This window comes from Pyrgilauda ruficollis, unplaced genomic scaffold, assembly GCF_017590135.1.
Source record: "Pyrgilauda ruficollis isolate IOZ18807 unplaced genomic scaffold, ASM1759013v1 scaffold3, whole genome shotgun sequence".
NCBI classification, from domain to species: domain Eukaryota; kingdom Metazoa; phylum Chordata; class Aves; order Passeriformes; family Passeridae; genus Pyrgilauda; species Pyrgilauda ruficollis.
In genome coordinates, this window is record NW_024524377.1 from 10,148,272 (window position 1) to 10,173,031 (window position 24,760).

The 24,760-nt window shown below is 42.0% G+C and overlaps 2 protein-coding genes across 5 annotated transcripts in view; one reads left to right on the forward strand and one right to left on the reverse strand.

Moving 5' to 3' along the window:
* The first annotated feature begins 2,624 nt into the window (after positions 1-2,624).
* On the forward strand, positions 2,625-17,790 carry LOC121356766 (leucine-zipper-like transcriptional regulator 1). Of its 2 annotated transcripts, none has more exons than XM_041473516.1 (8): positions 2,625-2,746; positions 9,562-9,814; positions 10,530-10,609; positions 11,409-11,487; positions 12,952-12,998; positions 13,762-13,882; positions 14,786-14,972; positions 15,311-17,790. In XM_041473516.1, exons 2-8 carry the CDS (start codon positions 9,661-9,663, stop codon positions 15,969-15,971), a joined length of 1,329 nt encoding a protein of 442 aa, XP_041329450.1. In that variant the 5' UTR covers positions 2,625-2,746; positions 9,562-9,660; the 3' UTR covers positions 15,972-17,790. The 2 variants fall into 2 exon arrangements, with proteins under 2 accessions (XP_041329450.1, XP_041329449.1); XM_041473515.1 differs by having other exon boundaries at positions 2,729-2,854.
* A 4,640-nt stretch (positions 17,791-22,430) lies between these two features.
* EPB41L5 (erythrocyte membrane protein band 4.1 like 5) overlaps positions 22,431-24,760 on the reverse strand; it is a 51,395-nt gene continuing 49,065 nt past the window's right edge. For all 3 annotated transcript variants that reach the window (XM_041473040.1, XM_041473042.1, XM_041473039.1), the window contains one exon: positions 22,431-24,526. In XM_041473040.1, the coding sequence (XP_041328974.1) occupies positions 24,469-24,526 (58 nt within the window). In that variant the 3' untranslated portion in view covers positions 22,431-24,468. The remainder of the gene's footprint in view (positions 24,527-24,760) is intronic.

A 24,760-nucleotide genomic window follows, 5' to 3' on the forward strand; every position in this document is an offset into this window, starting at 1 on the left:
ACATTTTGCATTGAAGAATAAAGACTCAAATGCTGAAAGTGAGACTCATTCTCCAAGACTAAAATTAATGGGATTTGACTTATGAATTTCATGTGGCACAACTGCTTTGAGACATGGAAAGTGAGAGACTGGTAAATCAGCTCTTTGTGTGCTTTGTAGCAATCATCATACTATGGATATGTGGTGGAATGAAACAATGAGTAATTTATGTGTCTTAATTCCACAGCAGTTAAGTCAATAACAAAAAAAAAAAAGTATCCTCAGACATTTTCAAAGCAGTTTGATTAGTTTTCTGTTTATGAAACCCATGCTGCAATCCACAATTAATTCAAAATTTTAAAAAATCAGAAAAAGAAGAAAAAATATCAGAAAAAATAAGTCCTCCCTTAAAAAAAAAAAAAAAAAAGCAGAACCCAAATGCTTATTATCAGAAACACAGATATTACTTGGCGCCTATGGGATCAATACAGTTTCCTCACATTTATCCAATAAAACAGAACAAATTTTTTTAGTCTTTTCTTAGGTAAGCTGCTTTCTCCTAGATAAAATTTTACTGCTGGCTCCTGTACACAGGGAAAGGAAATTACCTTCTTGGAATGCAAGTGCTCTGTCAGTGCAAAAGGCTGCAGTGGGCAGTTGCAGCAACAGGATTAATGACTCGCAGGCAAGAGAAGCTTTGAGCAAAGGTGGGATACGGACACAATCACAATTTACATTTTCTGACACCTTTGCTGGGGCTTTCTACTCAGGAAAAAAAAATTGATTGGGGGGTGTCTAAATTTAGTGAAACCTTCACACTGTTCATATTTGATCAGACTGGAAATGAAAAGACAACTGGCAAAATCTCACCCTTCCAGGGTGCAGACCTCAAAGGAAGAGCCAAAGACAAGTGAAGATCTGCCACCTCCTGTTTCTAGTGTGGACAATACAACGACGGAAATAATTAGCTAATCTTTCATTTAAATAAAGCCTTTTGGGGGAAAGGCTAAAAATAAACACTGATTCATTCCTTGTCAGGGAAGTTTCTTCTGTCAATTATCACATTGTTACTGCTGTTTTTAATCTAGTCAGATGGTGAGATTGGCAATCCTTTCTGCAGGGGCTTCTGGGTGTTATTTTGTGGAGAATCTTACTTGAAGGACTGATTACTGCTTTTATGGGAGCCAGTGGGAGTTTGGCCACAGTCCTTCACGCATGTTAATTTGAGGGACTTCCAAATGTTAGCTAATGATCTCAGAGTTCTTTTTATGAAGTATGTGTGGGTTTGGTTTGGGGTTTGGGTTTTGTTGTTGGGTTGTTGGTGTTTTTTTTAATCCCTAGGAGAACACAATTAAGGCTGGAGAAAGTACTGCACTGTAGCTGTGGATTGGCCTCTCAATAACACCTGAATTCTAGAATAATAAAATTCAGAAGCACACATCACTACTACAGTCAGATATATTATACACAATATATTAAAATCAAATGTATTTGCATTATTTATATAGTCCACACCATATGCTTTGTATTGCTGTGGACTGGGTCGTTCTGTTGGCCTTCACTTGCAGCTACCTAAGTAAGTCTTTTTTAAGGAACAATACTAAGGGGAAAGCTTTAGCCTCTGCCTCAAAGCAGGGAAATATGTCAGGATGGAAAATAGATGCACGTGTGGGTGGGGGAGTTTCATTCCTGTTTTCTGAAGCCTTATGTAGCTGTAAACGAGAAACAGGCAAAAAAGCGAGCCAGTGGCAGCCGAACGGAAAGCCAAGGACACAAGTCCAAGCAAGCGCTGGGGCTGCGGCTCACTGAAAAGGGATCTTTGGGCTAAACGCTGACTTGAAAGGGCTTGAAACGGAGCACACCAACAAACACCGCTCTCCGTCCTCCCCCTTCCCACGGCCGCTACCACAGAAAAAAAAAAAAAAAAAAAAAAAAAAAAAAAAAAAAACAAAAAAAAAAAAACCCAAAAAAAACCAAAACAACAGAAAACCAAAACCAAAAGTTATAGAGATCTTTGTTTCTGGCTGCGTTCAGGCCAGAAACGAGATTTTGCACTTTCCCCATGACTGATAAGGCAGTTAACGACTACGAGACGTTCCTCCCGCAAGGAACGCAGCCCGCAGCACCCCGCGCACCCTCGGCTCAGCCTCCCCGCCGCGGGGACGCGGACAAGAGCCGGAGCCGCCCGGCCCCGAGCGCGTCCCCACCCGCGCGGCCCCGAGCGGCCCCGCGCAGGCTCCGGGCAGCGGCCGCGTCTCCGCCCGCCCCGGGCTCGCCGCCGGCCCCGCCGCCCGCGGCTGGGGAGGGGAGGGTAAGGCCGGGGGAGGGCGGGGGCGCCGGGCTGCTGCCCCCGGGAGGCGGGGGTCGCCGCAGCGGCCGGGGACCTCCGTGCTGCCCCGCTGGGCTCAGTGCCTGGGGCGGACCGAGGGGCGGCAGCGGGCGCGGTCAGGCTTGGTGCACCCCTGCTACATGCCGGCTCACGAGACTCTTTTTCCTTTTCTTTTCCTTGCCCCCGTCTCGGTGGGGACCAGCCCAGCCGTGGTGTGGATCAGAGGAGAGGGCGCTGAGGCCTGCCCGCCAGCGGGGGCACCTGCAGCAGCCAGCGCCGGCCCCCAGGGGCAGGAGGGGCGCTGAGGGCGCTGAGCAGCGCTCATGCACGCCCAGCAGCCCGGGGAGCACCGGCACAGCCCGGCCGTGCACACCGCGGTACTGCTGGACAGCGAGCGGGGCTGAGTGCAGCTGTGCACAAAGTGGCTTTCACTCAAAGGTACGAAAAGAAACAAAGCGCATGAAAGGAAGGAAGCGCTGTCAGCGCTCAGCAGCCGGGAGACCGCTGGGGACAGGGACCTGCCGCTTCCGCGATGCTGCGCAGGAGGTCTGTGGTAGGAATTGCCAGAGCTCTTGCTGCCTGCTTCCAGTTTAGGAGATTCACCACCCTCTTTTTGCTCATTCCCTTTTCCACAGTCAAAGAGCATAAAGCACAAAATGCCTTCTATCGAGCAAAAGACAAACAAAGAAATGCAACCATCCAAAACCCAAGCCAAAGTGCATCTGGCTTGGGATGAATACTGGACCATGTCAGCTGGGAGTGAGAATTTTTCAGAAGGCTGGACTCCAGTCCAAAACGGACCCTGTCATTTGGAGACTGAATATGAAAACAGCTTGCAAAACATTTTTTCAGGCTTCTGACAAAAGGGTTGGTCCTTCTTTTGCTCTGGTATCTAGGCTACATTGTGCAGGCTCATGCATATCACTGGTTTTATTCACATGAGTAATTCCATTTGAATTTGGAGCGACAACGTGTATGTGTAAAGTTACTCATATGCTTTCTGTCTCTTTTATATATTGAAATGATGTGGGTTTGGTTTTTTCCACTTGATGGTGCAGCCCAGTAACTGTTGGCATCAAGGTTATAGTGAACCATCACAGTTATTATTACTGTTTGTCAGCTGACACCTTTGTTTTCCTTGCCAGACTAAAATGCAGCTATTCCTCTCTATGCAATCTATTTCAGCTATGCAATTATATCATGTTTTTATGCAATCATCTTTCACCTGATGGTGTAAATTCATCTCCCCATAAAAGATCTTTTTGTACTCACTTTTTCTCCAGTCATGACTGACAGTCATTCCAGTTGTGCCATCTGAGTTTTTCTCACACAAGTCTCTCATGACTTCTCCCATACAGAATAATCTAAATTCTTACTGATTCTAGCAGGATATCTGGATGTTTTAGTATCTGCCAGCTGGAACTTTTTATTTTTCTGATTGCCAAATGCCCTTTCTTTACTCCTTTGTATTTCTTCAAGCTACAGCTTCTGCTATTCTCATAACCTTGTATGTCTTCTCTGTCTCATTGCTGCACGTTTGTCTGAGGGCAAAATGTCACGGGGACAAGAAAAACACAACGTCTATCTTCCATGAAGTGTGGCATTAAGTTTTAAGTGTGACTGAGTGTTTTATTAGATGCTTCTTTTCCTCAGTCAGGGGATATAAAGAACAATCAAGTAAAATTCAATGCTGACTTTTTGGTTTTAATGGAAGATAATAGTTTTTCACTGATAGACTCTCAGCTGTCAGGTATATACTACTCTAGTACCTTAATTCGTGCCTGAGGAGAGTAGTCAGGCTGAGCAGCCACTGACTCCTTTGTCAACCAGAGTCTTTCTTCCTAACCTAGAAAATTTTGTGAGTTAGTGTGAGTAGAGTCTCCTTTAGGAAATAAAGTATTTTGAAGTTACTTCAGCAGCAGGTCACAAGCTGTCAAGAAGATGCATTCAGTCACACCTAGGGACAGATTTATTACATTCAATCTCCAGGGGACCTGCCTACTGTACCTTGAAGGAATCCAGCTAGTTAGTTTTTGTGAAATCCCCAAATGATGCCATCTAGGAACACTGAGAACTGCTATTTCTGGGGAAAGGGTGATGACCTGTGCATTGAAATGACCTGCTCCAGTGGTGACAGTACAAATTACTTTCAAGGAAAGGCTAAAAGGCCAAATACATCTTAAGACTGCCCTGAGAACATGGTGGGAATTTCTCATTTCTTTTCTCATAAAGTCTGAGGACCAGAAACTGTATTTCCTCCCTCTGTCATACCTAGAAGATGCAAAATCACCTGTTTGTCTCAGATAATTTCTGAAGAGCCCAGAAGTCTTGCTGCAGCAACCCTTCACAGTCAGGGTGTCCATTCCATTCTCCATTGCGCTGAGACCACAACAGAAACTGAGTTCTGCCTGTGGGTGGAGTCACCAGCAGGACCCTAAATAAGATTTGAAAAGCAGATTAGGTTCCTGAAGTAAATATCCTATTAAGGACCATAAGTAAATAAAACCCATACATACATTGATTATGAGCAAAAACTTTTGATCACGCATGGCTGCTACCCTGGATTTATATATCCATAACCTCCTATACACTTGTGCCACCCATGGATGTGTATTTAGGGAAGCTCTTTCTCAGAGACTTCATTCAAAATTGAGATGCAGTTAAATGATTGCAAATGTAAATTGTAATTAACAGATTACATGGGGAGATCTACTAATCAAAACAATATATTCTAATTTTTAGTTTATAAAAAAGCCCATTCTTTAAAAAAAACCCCAAACTATCAAATAACTAACAAACAAAAACCAAACAAAAAAATCCCCAGCAAATGAAATTTTAATTTACTAAGGAAACTAAGGTGGGAAAAATGTATTCACTTTCATCTTACCATAAAACATATTTAAATACAGTGGAAAAGGCAATTTCCTGATTCATATGCTAGAAGTGTATATAAAAATGTAACAACCCCAGAAATATTTAAGGTACTGAATTTCTTTTTTCCAGATATTTCCTCCTCCACCATATTTGGGAAGTAGCTGAAATATTCACTGTATTATTCTAAACCAAGTTTATATTTTTTTTGTTTGTTTACTTAAAAATAAGAACTGTACCTAGCTTATAGAAAATACAACTGCATATATTTACATTTATTTAATAAGTTATTTTATTACTACTTAAGAATTCACTATATAACAGGGATGAAATAGTGTTACAAAACACTAAACGACTGAAGGATTTTCATTCCTGGGTGAAAGCTTCTAGAAAAAACAAAAGACAATGTATTAATAATGTCAATTTGCAAATTTTAATTTTGCAATGATACACAAACATAAATTTATTATGAACTTCTAAAATTAAAGCTTTAATATTAATGTGATCTGAATTAAAGAAAAGCAATCTCTTGCCTGCAGAGCTCCAGAACCACGCAGTGAGCTTTTCTCTGGGAGAGACTGATGATGTTCTCTCTGTTGTGCAGCGATGGTGCCAATGCCCTCGGTGCTGTGGCACTGCTCTCTCCAGAAGGAGCAGTTACCTACAGAGCCTTACAGCACAGAGAAACTGTAATTGTATTTTTTGTATCATACAGTAGAACATATTATAGAAACTGTAATATATGCTGGTCAGAAAAGTTGCCCCCTTTAAAATACCTGTTCATGTCAAAAAGCATTTTGAAGCACTGAGATATAGCAGTGATCATGTTTACAAATACTGCCCTAAAATTGTTAAAATTCAACTAAGAGTTATTCAAATAAAAGCTTTCCAGTTTTTCTGTCAGTTTTTAGTATGTCTGCTCTAAGCTTTATTCAGACAACAGGATTGTTATTGTTTTACTTGAAAGTACCTGTCTTTCTTCTGAACCCTGAAATCAGGATGGAGCTGTGTCTTCTGCTTTGATTTGTCATTTTACAAAGCCTCTTTCTGTCCTTCAGCTTCTCCCTGTGAGAAGCAATACCTCTTTCTGTTCCCTTCCTTTTGTCTTGGCTCCTGCACTTGTAAGCTCAGTCATGTGGTAATTGCATGTTTTACAACACGTGGCAAAGCCAGGCCCTTATTTCAGTTCAAAATGCTAATAATACAGAACTGTCACAGACACCCAACAGTCTTAGAGCCATTCACATTTTCAGGTTGAAACTCTGAAGCTGAGCATCTCTGAAAATTACTTCCTGTATTTTGTAAATAAAAAACCAAACCAAAACAAAAAAAAAATACCCACCACAGAAACAGTTCAGGTGATCCTGAGTTTAGGAAAAAATAAAATAGCAAACCAGAGGATACTAAATTTATCACACATAGTGAAGCACTGCTAGTAAACAAGATATACTGAAAAAAAGCCTTTTCTCTATTCTCAACAAGTTGTTAGGTTTGTTTCTAAAACTTTGTAAGGGCCTTGCAAGTCTCCCGAGTTTCCTCATTCATGCAGGCAGTCCCGTTAGAACAAGACTTACAATAAAACCACCTCTAGAGCCAAGGTTTCTGGGATAAGTACAAATGGGAAGATCTGTTATTATTTTTGAAAAGCAGTAAAGCATCAAGTTGCCTAGTGAGAAAATGCAGTGTTCTGTCTGGAAAGGTTCAAGGCTTGAGTTCAGAAAACTGGGTCATTAACAAAAAGCCCCAAAACAGAACAAGATTTCCTACTTGGGCCCCTCCCCATATGAGTGATTTCATATCTCATTATATTCCAAAAAGCTTGATCATTTTAAAAATGAAACTTTTCTGAGTGTATTGAAAACAGATGGAAATGAATCAAGGGGCCGAGATAGGAAAAAAAGCTTTAATGAAGATCTATTTATGCAATACTTTAAATAAATAAATCATTTGTCTGAGAAACCACATCTATCAGAAATATAAATAATTGTATAATGAACATATAAACTACATTTCCTGAAGTAATTCCTGTCTTGCTACATTTCCTGAATTATTTGTATTATGAAACAGTAGTGGGGTGCCATTAATTGATACACAGTGCTATAGTTACTGCACTAATTGCAGCTCTCCAGGCCCTCCACTCAGCTCCTCCAGCCCTTTAACAATTGGGACTGATTGCACAGGAGCTATTTTTAGAATGGAATGGCAGAAGACTTTGGAGAGCAGCAGACATTTTTGTGTGTGCTACAGCTGTTTTGGGAAAAAAAATAAAAAAAAGTTGAATAAAAATGTTCAGAGTTGTCTTTTTAAATTTTTTTTTCTGAAGTCAGAGCTTCCTATTGGACAACTGAGATTGTATCAAGTTGAAACTGAGGTCAGTGGTGCAGGACACAGAGGACAAGTCTCGGTGACATTGTTCTCAGAAGAGGAGCAGCTTTTCTTTGGAAATGGGGCTGCTCAGGTTGACAGATGAACTCTGTAGACGGCAATCTGGGAGTCAAGTTTGCAATTTAAAATACCAATGATGAAAGGCAAGATTCATGATTAACTTGGTGGGTTTTTTCCCCAGCTCTGAAGTGGAGCAGTTAACTGATTGTTAGGGATTGTAGGTCTGCTTCCAAAAATGCTTCAGCAGAGAGTAAATGGCCAAGATTCACAAGGGTCAGCCGAAGCTGAAAAGGTGTGACTGGGAGGTGACACCCATTCAGTTCAGCCCCGCTTGGCCTTTTGTTATCCCATCCTGCTCACCTTGCAAGAGTTCAGCTGGGCTAGATAAACAACTGGACAGGACTTTGTTGCTAATCTGTTATATGAAATCAGGGCTGTCATCATCTCTGAATGTTTGTACAACAGGAGGCAAGGCTTGGAGGAACAAAAACAAGCAGAAATATGTAAGAAGGAGAATAACCAGCTTTATAACTGAGAAAGAAACCACAAACAGCAAGGGGACAAGTCTGTTTTACCTTTGTAAAGTATTAGTAACCTATCACCCTTTTCAGAGTTAATAACATCAATAGCAGTAATACCTTGGCGCTGTTACACTGCACTGCATCAGCAAATTTGAAGTGTTGTACTAAGGAAGTGACTGTCCCCATTTAGGTGTGGAAGTGAATGATTTGGCTGTGGTTGCTCAGAAGCTTGGCAGAGTTAGGGAGATAATCCCTGTTTCATGCCTTCAGCTGCTTTTCCCTTTTCAATGGGATGCCAGGAAGCATTATGGACTTACAGACCTATAATGTGTCATTACTTCATATCTGCTAATTCCTCTGGACATGAGAAATGCACCCTTAGTAAGTGCCACCCATCTTTGTATTCCTTCAGAAAAAAACATACAAAGAATATACTTCAGTTTCTACAGTAATAGCCTACAATACTGTTGTGCATAATAAAAATCCCCCAACAAAATTGAAGTACTTAATCTTGCCTGAATATGCTGCAAGAGATTCTCTAGCATCTCTTTGTCACTGAATGTATTCCAGTCTTAAAAAGGGTAAATTTTAGAGATGAATGGATGATAAATTAGGTTAGGTACAATTTCATATTAATATGAAATATAACTAGCTTCTGTATCTAGCTTGTTTTACTGTAATCTTTGTTCTTCCTCAAGTTAAGTGCAGCTTGCCCTGGACTTACACATTACCGTTAGGTAAATTACTCTTCCCTATTGATTTCCATCCTGGGTTCTCAATGCAGCTGGAATCTGGCTCCCACTGAAAACTCTTGGAGCTGGGAGACCTTGTCACTCCATTTGTTGACACGTCACCTCAGACACATTATCAACACAAATTCCCAAATCTGGTCTAATGCATGGGGGGTTTTTTGGGTGTGCTTCGTAAAATAATCTATGTTGAAATAAGCCACTGTTTTAAAGAGGATTAATAGAAGAATGTTTTCTTGGTACTTATGTCTTCACAGAACACAGTGACATCTTGTGGCATGGGAAGGGCTTGTGTCATTTTTTTCCAGATGCATCCTCATTTCAGCAGGTTTACAGATAAAAGTCTAAACAAATTCTGGACAACTGCTAATGCATTACTTCCATCCGAAATAATCACTCTTTCCAAAGTTGTTTTTAGTACAGGTTTGTCTAAAGTACTCTTTTAGTTGTGAAAAAAGACCAAGCCCCGGTATTGTAAATGTAGCGTGTTGGAGCTTCACTGATTTCAGTTCACTGATATTCTCTGGAAAACTTTCAGCTCCAGGAATGTTCCTGTCCCAGCCTCGCTGGTACAAGAATCTGAGTCAGAATTTCAGGTGCTTTACTCAAGTTGGTGTCTTATCACAAACTTGTCCAATGTTGCTTTTGAGGGGATTGAAAAGAAAACATAGTAACATTTTATCATAAGGTGGAGACTTTTCTTTTTTCCTTTTTTGTCTTTTTGCAGACCAAACGGGGTTCAGCCCTGTCCCTGATATTTTGGGACCCTCCACTGACATGGCAGCCCTTTGCAAGTTGATCCTTGGATAAGATCCTGGTTATCAGCATGAAGGGAAGCGCTGCCTGCGGTGCGGCCGAGGCGCAGCGGCCGCGTCCGTGTGACCGATACAAGCACGCCTGTGCTGTCTGCAGAGGCTGCGTCTATCTCCACGGAGGGCACGGCAGCACCACGCTGGGGGACTTCTGGAGATACCACACAGGTGAGCTGGCCCTTCTCTTGTTTGTCAGGATTAAAGCCATTCTACATCGTCACCGTGAAACTGAGGACGCTCTGTACTTAACAGATTATCCTCATTTAAGGACTTTCCATCACAGGCTGGATAAACTGCTTTTTGTTCATTGGGCAGATGGGGGGTGTTTTCTCCTCTTGCAAGTGTCCCTCAGAGTTTTGACTTCAGTTCAGTTCCTTTTGTTTTTGTTGTTTTTTTTTGTTTTTTTTTTCTCGACCAGAAATACTGAGTAATTTAAAATATCCTGATTCTAGCAAGGGATATCAATGAGCTTTCCTGACTCTCTAACACAGCAATAATTCATGCATATGGAAGTGCACAAACATGTGAATACAATACCTTGTATTTTTTGACTTGATGTATGGTTTTCCCTGTTCAGTTGTTACTGGAATAAAACAGAATTTTGCTAATTGTTCATACTCATGGAATTGTCCAGTTTTGATGTAAGTAACAATTAAAATACAAGGAGTAACAATTATTATATTTAAATGTAACTATTACTATTATATTTAAATTTGCTAAATAGAAAAAAATGCATATATTTAATTTTTGGGAGAACAGAGGAAAGATGACAAAATGATTCATTTTAAGCAGCATAGCCACATTCAAAGCCCACCTTTTCACCTTTCCCCTACTGTTTATGTGTTGAGTGCACTACTGTCTTAACTTCAGCTTTGGTTTACAGTGAAAAATGAATGGGAAATGTTGGAATGCTCAAGAGATGGTCCAGAAGAACTGGAAGAACATTCAATGGTGGCTTATAAGGTAGTAGACAAGGATTATGTTGTCCATATCCTGACATTTTATTTCCTACTATACAGTGCAATAAAATGCCATAGGTATTATGTAGTGAAATACTATGCCCAGAAAGCATTTTTGTGTTGTTGCAGTTCTGGATGTAGCTGTACCAATGTTTGGAATCTTTCTGAACAGAGTGACAGTAATTCAGCTCTGCAGCAGCCCTCTGGTTTCCTCAGTCGGTGCTCAATAAGTAGCAGTAATACCAGATAAAGACCCTGGCAGCACTTTCTCTGACTTATCTGTGCAGTTGTAACAGTTGCTCTGAATTCATTTGCATGATCAGCTACGGCATAAAAACATTCACTACAGAACTCTTGTAGAAAAGGGATGAGGGAGTAAAAGCAAAGTAAGAATTACAGCCCTGCCTGTGAGGGGAAGACAGAATTTAGGATATCAAGAGCTACCACACAATGAAACATTTCTCTAAACATGGATAATCCAATATACCTGAGCAATGCCTCAAGAGAGCTCCAGATTCCCAGCCCTGAAGCTGCCCCAGGCTGACATGGAACGAGCAGTTCTGAAATACTCTCCTCATTAAACAGCAGAATGTTCTTCAGGGCTTCCCACTGGGAGAGAATAAAAAAAGAATAATTAAAGTTGGTGGCTTTTTGGGATTAACTGTTAAAACATTGTTTACTATATTTTGTAACTTGTTAAATATATTTTGCTGAAAGCAACCTTTGCATTTAAGAATTGTTTTTAAAATCATTTTAATGCTATTTGCCTTCCTGTAAGTGATAAATATTTGTGCATTTTGCAGGGCAGCCTGTATATTTTTGGTGGGATGGTGGATTCTGCTTTCACACAAGCAAAAACTCCTCTCTGGATATATGACATTGGTATGATACACAAAAGCCAGTCTTTTCCATGGGACATTCCATAGGCAGTAATAAATAATAAGAACCAAACTGTTTTCTGCTGCTTGTAACAGAGCCTTCCTTAAGCTTTACAGCAAGTAATGTGTGCAAAACTGTGTGCATATTTTCCCCTCAAAATTAGGCTGTTAAGCTATCAGAGATGCCGGTCTTACTTCAATTAGAGAGGATTTTATGGGAAAATTTTATGTATTTTAAGGTCTCAGAATTTCCATTCCTTCCCTCTCTCCTTTTTACATTTACTATTTGATCATAAGACCTGACAATTCATGTATTATTTAATTTTTTTTATGCCACTTATATTTTAAAAACCAAGCTCTTATGGAAGAAAGTAGATCAGTAAATAGATCTCATTTGTACTTTTACTAAAGAAACACATAAGCTAGAGCAAGAGAAATAAAATATTAAATAAAGTGGGAAACTAACATCAACGTTTTATAACATGGATTTTTTTTTCTCCTAATAACAAACATGTGGGATCTCTTAAGTGTGTATTCTAAGAAAAACAGTGCAGCATTGAATCTAATAGCAATGCCATACACCATGGATTCGCCCTTTGGAAATCCTGTGTACAATAATAGCTGGTATTTTGATGTCAGATCAGGAGGGGAGAGAGAGAGAGGCTCAGTTCTTTTTGAGCCAGTAAATCTTGGGTCCAGACCAAGATTTAAGTGTCCTGGCTTCTTTTGCTACTTCACTATGTAACCTTAAGACAATGGGGGTTTTTACACCAGTTGTCTGAGATAACCTGCTGGAAGAAAGAAAAGCCTCAGAACATATTTTAAAGGAGAAAGCATCTTACTACTCACAGTACTTACCAGTGGAAATTGGAAATGAGTTGTTCAGCACTGGTTGTATGTCTAGCTGTTTCATAGTTATTATTTAAAATCTTCTGGCAAGAATAGCTTTAAGTAATGCAAGCGTGCACTGATTTCTCATTGTATTCTGTGCTGTGTTATCTGATATTTCCTCTCCTTCATGGTGATGCCAGATCTGTGATTGCTGGCTGTTATTTGAGGGCTATTTAAGGGACCTATGAAAAAGAACAAGTCTGCCATAATGAGGTGTGTGTGGTAAACAGGAGGAGTCATGCATCCATAGGGAAATCTGGGATTCCTGCAAGTTCAGAAAATGATGAAAATCACAGGTTACTTCTGCATTATAAAATTTAGCTTTAGGAAACAGGAACACAGTGTGGCACCTGTATGATTCTGTATCTGATAAGGATAGAGGAAAACTGTTCAAACTGTGTCTCCTGCAAGTCTCTCGGTGCTGCTGTCTTAGCAGGATTTCTGCAGCCTTGTCAGTAGAAAACACCAGGACGAGACTTCCTTGAAAATGAGCTGTGTAATTTGAGCAATTACTGCGGGAGGAGTGTCCTCTTGTGGTGCGGGACCTAAACTGCGCTTTATTAACTCAATCCCCCAGATTCCGCAAGATGGACAGAGAGCTGCAACGAACCAGCAGAGACGGAGGTAAGGAGCCAGGAAGTGGGGAATGTGTGAATCAAATGCCTGTTGCTTTGTTGATTAAACAGATTGCTTTGAAATATGTTCCCCCAAACAGTTCCAATCTCGTCTCTTCAGAGACATGTGGCTGTACTTTATTTCTTTGCACTTTCAGTAACTTAAGGCTTTTTCCTTCTTCAAAACAGTGTTTAAAAATACTGCTCTTAAATTTTAAGTCCTATGTAAGAAGTTAAGTCCTCTCCTCTGCTGCTGCTTCTGTTTTTCTGAAATCCTTTTCAAGAAAACTAATTTTAAATGGAATATTGAACCATACGTGAAGCCTGTGCTTTTAAAAGTAGGGTTGTGAAAACAGATTGGCAGCCACACTAATACGTTTTGGAACGTGAAGTGCTGCAGCATTTTTCAATTCTTCAGTGTGAACACGTGGACTCACCAAGTTACTGCCACTTCTAATTGAAACCTAAGTGGAAGCATTTGTGGCTTGGTCTTTTGAGATTGATTTTGTATCACTACACATTAGGAATCACTCATTTTTTCGCTACTGAAATGTCATCATCACAATGCTTCTATACCTTGAAATCACACCCAATTTTTTTTTTTGAGATGTGACACAGTTACCACTCTGGTTACCTTTAGTTGATGGGGGAGTCAAGAGGAAGTTTGGGACTGCAGGGTCATTTGTGGGTTAAAAAACAAGGCATATTTCCAAGACAGACATTGCTGCTGATAGGACTTTATAGGTTTTTGTCTTATTTTTGAACTGTTCTAGAGCTCTGCACCAGCTAACAGAAAAGGTCACAGTGCAGTTGTGTACCATTCCAGCATGTACATCTATGGGGGATACTTTGGCATCAAAGGCATTTCTCAGGAGTTTTGGGAATTCCATTTTGGTAAGTTAAAAAAGCAGGATAAGGTTTTGATCCAGTGTAAAACAACAACCGCAGCAGGAGAGCTTGCTCTGCTAAGAAAATTCTTGTCAGTAGAAATGCTCTAAGTTAGTTTTGGCTTCTCTTTGACAACATTTAGTGACAAATTCTGTCAAATTCAATTAATTGCTGGCTGAAATTAATTAGACTATTATACTGGAATACATTTTGCAGTATTTGCCAGTTTTACAGCTGAAAATCAGGGAGAATATTTGTTTACTACTCACTAAAATTCTTCAAGGACTACTAAAAACTTTCAGATCCAGCAGGGATCCTGATTTCAGCCTCTTAATGTCATCTTTTGATCTCAGATCTCCAACTGACCACGGAGAGTCAAACCTGACAGGAGATAATTTATTAACATATTCATTACCAGTCTGATTATTGCAAATAAGATGATTCCCAGAGATTTCCTAAATGCATAACTGTTATCTGGTGGCCATTCTGTCACTATTTTGTTAAAAATGATGGGTTTATCTCATCCTTCCTTCTCTCTTAAGGAGAATAAGTAGAGACATTAATGAATTAATGTTTTTGTTGACTGATTTTTTCCCTCTAACAGCCAGAAAAGTATCTTTCTGTATCAGAGTCAATGAACTGACAGAGCTGTAGGAAAAACTGCTCTGTAAATAAAATTTCCATGGCATCTGTCACACAGCATCTGACATTTTCATTAAAAGTTTATTTCAAAACTGATTTCAAAACTGATTTTTTAAATGCACTTTTTCAGTGTCAGAATTTAATATGTTAACTCATAATAAGCTTAGAGGAGAAACCTTTATTCTCCAACTGAATAGCTACCTCCTCCAGGAAGTAAATCCTTTCTCAAATAGTCAGTCCATCTGTATATCAGTGTTTTTGTTTCAGATACAAGGAAGTGGTTGTGTGTCTCCAGCCCCTGTCACAGCAGTGGCCCCGGAGCGCGGCACGGCCACTCGGCAGTGGTTTATCACACAGCCATGTACCTCTTTGGGGGGCTGGTGGGGCTCACTGAACAGAGGGACTTGTGGAGGTGGGACTTTGGAAGCAGCAGCTGGTCCAGCATCAGAACAAGGTGACCTATTCTATTTGTTACGCTGTAAGAGCAGAGAAAGAGAATTAATCTTACTCTTTGATACTGCGTGCGGGTGGAGAGGGAGGCAATGCCCTCTCGGTAATTGTAGGGATTGTTCAGATCAGGATGCAGTGCTGCTGCCATCCCTGGGGCTGCAGTTGGCTTTGCTCGGGAGAGCTGTTGGCAAGGCGTTGATGCAGCTGTCAGCAGTGTAATTTTGATGTCCCAATGCAGCTGTTCAGCAGTCATCCGTCTGAGTCAAAAGGAAAACAGAAGCTAAAATCAGTGCTAAGTTTCTTTTTGGTCTCCCCTTAACTGCTGGTTTCTCTTACCTTCAGCCAAGGACCTCCTCCGGTGGTAGGTCACGCTTCAATAGTCTGCAAAGACTCTATGCTGATTTTTGGTGGAGGGATTTCAAATTCCAGCCCTAATGATGACCTCTGGAGGTATCATTTCCTTACGCAGACATGGAAGAAGCTTAGTAGTACTACAAAGGGAAACTTTTCTCCTAAAATGTATCACTGCATCTTAGGAATTGGTGCGGATTTTCAAACTACCTCAGATTTCACTGATACATGCCCCAGCCACCGCAAGAGTGAGCAGGACCATCCCCAGCTGGTGCCCGTGCTGAGGCACTCTGGCTTTTGCAGCTTCTTCCGCCCACAGCCCACGGAGCGCAGCAACGCCATCGAAATGAAAACCTTCAGCCTGCCCCTGGAACCAGCAGAATTCCCTGCCTTCCAGACCACTTCAGAGGCAGGACTAGGCCCAAACAGAGACAGGAGCTGTTTGTCCAAGGACAAGTCTCTCCATCTGTTGGCCTGTTCGGGAGAGGCTTTTGCTGCTGCTCAGGCTGTGGGTGAAGAGAGACCTGACTGTGGGTGTGTGGCCACAGAGGGTGGGATCAGCAGGACCAACACACTGCTGCTCATTGGGGGCAAACCTTTGTCCAGCTTCTCTGAGATCTCCTTCAAGCAAATGGAGTTTGATTGCTTGTGATTGCTTTGCTTGCAAAGTGAAGGAATAAATTTCCACCACCGTGGCAGTAGGTGGAAAACCAACTGCTTGCAACTGTCTTCAGCTTCCTATCAGCACGCTGGGGAAAAAAATAATTAAACCTTCTCATACTTGCTGCGAACAGATTTTTTACAATGTTAACAAAACCCGACATATATTTAAGTCACAACTTGCATGTAAGTTGTGATTTCTGAGAGGAGCTTGTTGGAATGCTGCTCTTTTTGTTACTTTTCTCCTGGTCACTTCATACCCTTTCAAATTGCAATGGCCAATGCTGCCTTGAAAATCAGAACTGCACTAACCCATACTGGCTCCACCAGATGCCTTTTCAGGGGCAAAGCTTGCTTGTTTTGCACTGGCCTAAGAGGAATACAGTCACATTTGAGGGATTCGATTAGTCTTAACAGGAATGTTCTCTAAGATTTTAAATTCTTGAGTCTTCTTTGCACAATATATTTGCAATGTGAGATGGCCTACGACAAAGGAACCCAACAGACAAATCAGCAACTGAATTCTAGAAGATATTCAAGCATTGTATATAACCTTGAGGAAGTGAGACAATGAGTGTCCCCTGGAAATCATGAGCAAGGACCAGAGGAAGGGCATTATACCTGTGAGAACAAAGGATATGCCAAATGAGTGTTGGCTTTAATGACTGAACACAGAAACAAAAGGGTTTGATTTCCCACAGCAGGGTGGGGAGGGAACAGAAAGAGGAGGGCTTGACAGAATGTCACAAAACATGGGCTGTTTTGACTGGCAACTCATGTTTTAGCCCTAAAGAGTTTTCTGCTTTTCCAACCCTGTCTCTCTTTTATCACCCTATGTAGTACTTGTTACGCATCTCCCCTCTGTAGTAGTAAGTTCTGAGTTCATATATGGTTTTTCTTTGCTGAAAAGAAAAAGTTCTTGTTTTGCAAGGTAATGTTGTCCAAGTGTTCAAAGCATTTATTTCCATATATTTCCATAGAAGTTACTAAATACCGGCCTTCTGACAGAACAGCAGCTGTCTGTAAGAGCTGCTGGTATCTGAAATTACCTGGAACTGTAAGTTAATACTACCAAATATTTGAAAAGTTCACTTTTGAAAAATTTCATAGGAATAATGACTTACAAGTAATTTACAGGTTTCAAGAATATTTAGAGATACTTTCATCATTTCTTCACAAGTAACTGTCACATGAATTCAATAAGAAAATTATGGATGGATTTGCAAAAGCTACCTAAGTTATTTGGACCATCCATGACCCTTACCTGGAAACAGAGAGGATTGTACACAGCTATGTGAATAAAGCCTGCTCCGTTTCCTATCACTGTGTGCTCATATTCACCTTTATGAGTCTAAAGTATGTGTTTGTATTTTCTAACTGAACAAAGAACTTACCTCTCTGACCAAGGAACGTGATTCTGCAAGCCCCAGTCACTTCCCTGCACTTCAGCCGGCTTCGAGGGCTGCCCAGGCTTTGAATTTCTCCTCCAAGAACAAGAATTTCCCAGTTTGAGGAGGTTTGTTTGGAAGGGACATGAATACAGTGACTGAGCTGAGCATGTACTCAGCACTGCAGTCTTAAATCAGCAGCTTGTTTTCCTCATGCTGACTGACATGCCTGTTTTGGCTTTATCCTGAGAGCTGCCATAACATACAGCCTTTTATCTAGGATTGACGAGGGAAGGAAATTTAACTGGAAAGGGCAACAATAAACCAGTGATTTTTCCAAGTCACGCGGAGGCCTCCTGGCAGGTAGTGGTATCCTGGGGATGTGCAAGAGCCCCAGGAAAATGCCATCCAGCCTCTGCCATTCCTTTTTTCCTGCCCCCTCAAACTCTCTTCCCTTTGGCAGCCCCACGAAGGGTTTAACATTTACTTGGAGCCAACGCAGGCGGGACGCAAGCCAGCCCAAAGGCAATGGCTTGGCACGGGCAGGAAAAGCAGCTTGGAGTGAGCCCATCTCCCCTGTTCCCTCCCCTGGGCTCTGCTCGTGTGCCAGGTCAGGTGGAGGCACAGCACTGGCGGCACCACACCCACTCCATCACCTAAGGGATGCCAAACCTCTCGAGGCAGCTCTAAGGGCCCTGCTGTTCCCGGCCCTGCACAGGACACAGGGAGAGCAGGGGCTCGGGAAAGGTCTGGCTGCAGGGATGGGGCTCCAGGCTGGCTCACGGGAGGCCGAGCTGCACTTGGCCCCAGCAATGCGGTGCAAGGGGAGAGAGCCCCGAGCCTGAAGTGGGGCTCTGTGCTACAGCAGCTTTGCTGAAACCACTGGAGGCTCTTTCTCCCTTTGTGGCCCATTCCCTTGTCTTCAAAAATCAAGGGTGAGCTCAGGCTGGAAGGGAGGGGTGTTGGGAATTGCAGTGACTGCATCCCACAGATGCCCACACGAGTGCCTGACACCTCAGTACACTCTGAGCATGCACAACCCATATTTCAGGTACCCTCCAGTGTCCAGACCTAGGACACAATCCTTACTTACACCATTGTGACACTTCCTGATCATATCCCCTACCAAACCTTAGCCAGTGCTATCAGTTACACCAAAAGGGTTCTCAGAGCACCTCACTCCTCTTTTCCCACTGCAGGCACCTTTTCAGAGAGGCAGAAAAGAGCTTTTGTGGATGTGCTTATGATATTTCTCCATAACTGTAGCAGTTAATAAGAATTCATCCCAGGCCAAGTGAGGGACTAAAAGCTGCTGCCATCTGAAAGCTCGGTGGTGGCCTGCATGAAATAATGAATGGAATTACTCCAGCTAGTGGCAAATATTTAGAAACAAAACAAAACACACCATTTTTGGCTGGGACTGAAGGGGCTGCCACTGAAGTTGGCTGTTTAGAATGTCTGTGAAAAGTAGAGAACCTTGCACATATCTGATATGCTCAAAGAAATTCAGTCCATAGAACAAAAGCAAAAGGATGCAGCATTCTTGGCAACCTCATCTGAGACACAAGATGTGCTGTTTTATCATAGATTGTACATAAGGGAACAAATTGATCAGCGCTAAACATCTCAACAAATTCATTGTTTTAACTGACATTTGGTTTCTAAATATTAAAATGCATGAATGGCAGAAATATTTTCTTCTAAATTGCAGATATTCAAAGAAGGTTTTTTTCAGTTAATAATAGAAAAACCCAACGGTTTCATTGTTTTGAGTTGCAAGTGGATGTGAAGAACCATTCAGTGATTTATCAGTCGGACCACAGTTTGCTCACACAACAAATTATGCCACAAGAGAAATTATTTCCTATAAGCTTAGTCATTAGGACGGAGTAATTTCTGTTCCTTTTGATACTTTGCAAATAGTTTTTGAGAAACAAAGATGATCAAAGGGTTTAGTTGCCCTCTGCTGCCATCTTTAGTGTTTACCTGAAGTCATGGCTTGGTAGTAAACAGTTCCCTTTGAACACTCATTAGTGCTGCTGCACTTGAGAACAGTGAGGGTGCTTGGTTAACTGGCCTGCACTGGAATCACACCAGCAGCTCGGGCTCCCCTTCTGGGCACACGCCTGGGACTGGTTTTTCAAAGGCACTGGACACCTGACAGTCCTCCTGGACAATCTCAGCTCTGCTGGAAAAAAGGCATTTAATTCTTTAGCATCTACCTGCAAGCTTTGGTGCTGTCCTAAGTTACACTTTAACTGCCAAGAGGCTGAGTTTAGAGCAGCAACCCGGTGTCCCCAGCCCCAGCTGACCCCCTCTGAGTGCTGTGCTGGTGTGACACAGGGGGCCCAAAGATGACTCTGCAAGACTTTTGCACTGACATGGTGTATTTAAGACAAAACTACAGTACAAACATTCCAAGACTGGGTTGAGTGGACTACAGATCTACTTGTTCCCATGTACAGTTTCAATACAGATCTCAGTGCAGTGGCTAAGACAGTTCATATGTCACCAGTGTTGTGAAACAAAAGCAAGAGGGTGCACTTCATTTTATAAAAAACCCAACAAATAAATTATACATTGAGAGCTATTGCCAACCTTTACATATAAAAAGTAAAAATACAGTAGTTAGTGCGGCTTTAACAAAACAAATCTAGCTAAAAATATTCTTATATACCTTAAAAATAAGTTCGTCCAGTTATATAGGTAGGGGTGGTGTGTGTGTTTATGGAGCAGAGTGCTCAAGCCAAGCAGTCAAAGGAGGTGAATTCTGCAGAATCCTGTGGGTGTGGCAGCGCTGCCGGCAGTGCCGGCTCCTCAGGCCAGCAGCAACACGGAGCCACGCGTGACAGCGAGCCGGGCCTGGCTGTCAGGGGCTGTGCTGAGCCCCTGCATCCCCGCCAGCCCTGCCCGGAGCCACTGCAGCTCTGCCCCTGCCCGGCATGTGGGCAGGGCCCGGCACCCCTGTCTGCGCTGCCAACACCCGGAGCAAACACACCCGGATCACACCTGTGTCACTGGAAGGCCATTAGGATATACTGGTCTATCTTTTGGTTGAGAAGTTATGATTGTCCAGCTGCATTTGAAAGCTGTGACATTACAGTGTCTAACAGCTACATATATATATATATATATGTATGTATATAGATACTACAGCTTCCTAAACTCAAAAACACTATGTGCCCAGATAGAGCTTTAGATGCTAGCTGGCTGCTAGCTGCTATCACTTCACCGGCAGATTTGGGTTGTACCAGAATTTGTTCACAATGTGAAAAATACATCCAGTGCAGTTTGTGAAGGACACACTCATCCCAACAGTATGTCTTCGCTTCACGAAATGAGAAGGAAGGAGCAGGGCGCAGACAAAGGGAGAGTAGGCAAGGACTGCAGTTTCTATAGAGACCCACGCATAGCTGCACTGTTCACCTGAGCTGCTCTAACAGGGCTGCAAATTTTCTTGCCAAAGTTGCGTCCAAAAAATTGTCCAAAACTGTCTTACATAGCCATCTGTCTCTGACAAAGTATAAGAAAAAATTGATTTTAAAATCAAATACTTTCAAGCTAATTCATTAACCATGACTGATTAACAGGTAAGTAGGCAATTTATGTCCTATAAATTACCTAATATTAAACTCTATTACTACTGAACTAAAGAAGAGATTCCCTTAATTCTGGTGTAAGAAAGCCTCAACTCCCACATTTTAATGCCCATTTTCTAAGCCTGTAAATGCATGCAGCATGTACAGACTGATGGTCTTAAATGGGTGAGACTGAAACGCATCTCTCTCAGGTTTATCAGTTTGAGTAAGGGCAGGGATGCTGTTATTCCAAACACCAAGATTTCTATAAAACCTTTTACTCCAATCACAGAATGTGACTGGAGTAAAATCACTTTTACTTTCAGATGCAAACACTTAGCATTCATTCATTCATTCCTGTCAACTCTTACGGCTTTTCAGTGGTTGGCAGACCTGCCAACATCCTGACACCAGATTCACACAAGAGCTTTATTTATAAATCTCTTTAAATAAATACCAAAAAATAGACTTTAAGAACATGCTTGGACCCTATAGCCAATCAATCAATAGTATAGCAATTGGAGGAAAATCCTTTTTTCTCAGTAGCACAGGCATTAACTGATACTTTATAACACTAACTGTACGAACTATTATCCCTATTTGTGATTGATAAAATGCAGGTGATGAGGAATGCTATATTACCTGTTAGGCACTCATGTTGTAACACAGTACTTCTAGCTGCAAACCAGAACAGTGATGCCAAACTGCAGGACGTTCAGATCACAAACATGTGTCACCTTGGTCTCACCAGGCTCCCTACATAAGCAATGATTTGGTTAGGTAAGTAAGCTACATCAAGGTAAATGGAGTGAATAGTTGCTCCAAGTACCAGATTTTGTGGGGAAGAGTTGGGTTTGTAGCCCCAAATCTATAAGATATTGCAAGTTCCCAATTTACCAGTTGAAATGTTTGCATTTTTATGTGAAGTTTCAAATATTAGTCCTCCGAAAATTGAGGAAAGCCTCACCCCTTTGAAGTTTCTCTGTGCATGTGTGTAATTACAACATTCCCCTCCAAACACTGCTATCATGACCATACTGAAATAACAGTTGGTTATTTAGAACCATTTAGATTTCAGGGGACACACTCACCACACGCTATTTACTTGTTATTTGCTGTGATGGCTTGGGAGGAATCTAAGGATGGTATTCAACACACAGTGCTGGAAAACTGTAAACTTCTGTTATTCCAGTTTTGGGAGGGATTCAAGCTGACAGTTCGCAGAGCTCCTGAACCCAACAAGAAGAGCCAAATATCAAACATGCCTAAGAAAATGCTACTGCATTCTGTCTATTTACAAACCCAACACATGTAGCTGGTGAATGCCAGCTCAGCTGCTGAGCAAACAGATGAATAGCAAGTGCCAAGTTTCCACACACAGTCCTGGCTTTGTGCAGAAAGCAGACTGTTGCAGCCATTGCTTCCCTTTTCCTGCAGGAACTTTGCTGGCAACTGTATTATTAATCCAGACTAAGACATTTGATATTCAAATCAGGAATCTTCTACGTTTTAATAAGCAGTAAGGCTCAGACTTAAAAGTATAAAAAAAGCCAATAGTCAACTGGAAGAATGAAGCATGGAAGCAATGAGAGAGCTGAAGGGCTGGGAGCAGGACCTGCTCTGTGCTGCTCTGGTGCTGGCTGGAGAGGCACCTGCAGCACCCGCCACTAATCCTGAAATCCTGGTTCTTGAGGCAATGGCTGCAAATCACTGCCTGCAGAGTCACTCTGGTACAGTCCTAGGCGCTTTGTCTGGTCCCTACATTCCTCTTTTAAGGCCTCAGGGGTTTTGAGAAGTGGCAGTGGGTCACAAAATACACATAGCTTCTCCCTTAGCACTCATTCAGCATCTTGCAAAGAAAAGCACAAGAGCAACAGCAGCATGAACACCTTGGTCTGAATGCAGCAGCCTCACTGGGCCCAGCTTACTTGCACAACCCACAGTGGTTTGGTCCAAACTGAGACACGCACTGAGACACATGCACACAGCCAATGGGCAGAAATGAAGTTGTGCATACAGGATCCAGAATCAATTTTCACATTTAAGTTTGTTTCTGAGAATCACATGCATGTAAGTATCTACAAACAGCAGCGCTATGTAGAAAATGCCCTCCAACCTCAGTCAGATGTTCAAACCTCTTCCTCAGAAAGAAAGATCACAGTTGTTCCATTTGTGCTTCCCTGTTAGATGTGGGATTCATCACCTTTGTTTCTCCTCCCTCTGACTCTGCATTACTTTTTACACAGGCTATATCACCAGGGTCCATGTGATGACACTGCTGCCCAGAGCTCAAATGATCTCTGAACTCTATGTACTGTACCCCAAACTTCACCTGAGCACCCAAAGACCTTCACCTGCTCTGTGCAGTGTGTGCTCTCACCTGCCTTCTACAGAGAAGTGAATTGCTTACATGAATTTTACATCCTTTTTTCCTATTTTCACCCTAGTCTTTCTATTATTTGTTCCACATACAACTATTAGGTGACACTTGGAACAGGACTCAAAGTGGTATTAAAAACTGATCTAGTTGTACCCTCATGCTGCAAAAATACCTGCTAAGTATTCCTTAAGCACAGCATCTGGAAAAAACACCCAGAAAGAGCATGAAGAGCAACAAAATTCTTTTCCTTTCTAGTCCAAGACGACAACAATACTAATCAATAAGCAATTCCTGAAGCAAGCTGCCCTCACACCTTCACTGCTTTGGCTTTTAAAACATACAGATCTCTAGTCTAAAATGCATGTATTTGAATAATGTAGGAAATGAAAATATCAGTATAATATGTATTCTGCTGTATTCTGCTAATGCTACAAGCTGTTTGGCAGGTAATTTGCATTTTCCTGGCTGCAGTGAGCAGCAGCCCAAATCCAGTCTACATAGCTGGTCACTGATGGACTACATTTTCATACTTTCCAGGTACTGTAACAGGGTGTGCAAGGATTATTAAGGGGTTAAGGCCAAAAAGGAGAGTATGTATTGGTGAAACGAAGGAAAACCAGAGAGAACAATGACACAGAAGAAAATGTCCTTGGCTGCACGGGAGGGACAGTGACCACCATGGAGAGCCCTGTGCAGGGCACGGCCACGAGGTGGCCCTGCGAGCTCTCCTCATCCCTGCGATGTTCATCATTCCGCAGCCAGCAGGGCCACAGCTCACATCCCACAGCTCTGCGACACCTTCCAGCACCAGAGCCAGCTCAGGGTAAGGAACAATCAACCCAGCACGAGCAGAACACAACTGTTTTCCTCTCCTCAGTTCAGAACTAGCTCCAGTGTGACATTTCGTTCCTCCCAAAGGAGAAGATCAAATGCGCATGTGGTTTTATATCCCAGCTCAGGCTGCAGTTCCAATCAGATTGTGAAAAATGCAGAAGTCTCTTCCTGGATCCTGGCAAACCAGCTGGCTGTCTGACTCCTGCTCAGCACGAGTTTGATCTCAAGCAAGTCTTTTGGAAGGATCCCTTGGAGATATGTCAGAAGATTTGAGTTTTTACAAGGTGAGAGTTTCAGAGACTCCTTCTTCTAGAGTTCAGTGGTGAGTAAACATTTTGTTCTTATTGTAGCATCCTCAGTAACTGGGCTAAAAGCGGGGGAAAAAAAATAGGGCTCTGTAAATACACTCCCCTCCAAAAAGGTCTGCCATGATGGATTACAAGAGAAGAGTATTGCTTCAAAGAGCTTTCATGGCTGCTCACCTTTTAACTTAATGAAACCAACAGACAAACCTTTCTAATGGACAACTGCAGCAGAGCAAACTGGATGAAATGTAAACAATGCAGCACCACTGCCATTCTTTAAAGATGGTCACTGCAAG

What these genes read in the sequence shown, in the direction of transcription:
- LOC121356766 (XM_041473516.1), top strand. Translation starts at nt 9,661, where the DNA reads ATGAAGGGAAGCGCTGCCTGCGGTGCGGCCGAGGCGCAGCGGCCGCGT. An exon ending in CTTCTGGAGATACCACACAG is followed by an intron (nt 9,815 to 10,529) that starts GTGAGCTGGCCC and finishes TTTGGTTTACAG; the next exon opens with TGAAAAATGAATGGGAAATG. An exon ending in TCTCTGGATATATGACATTG is followed by an intron (nt 11,488 to 12,951) that starts GTATGATACACA and finishes TCAATCCCCCAG; the next exon opens with ATTCCGCAAGATGGACAGAG.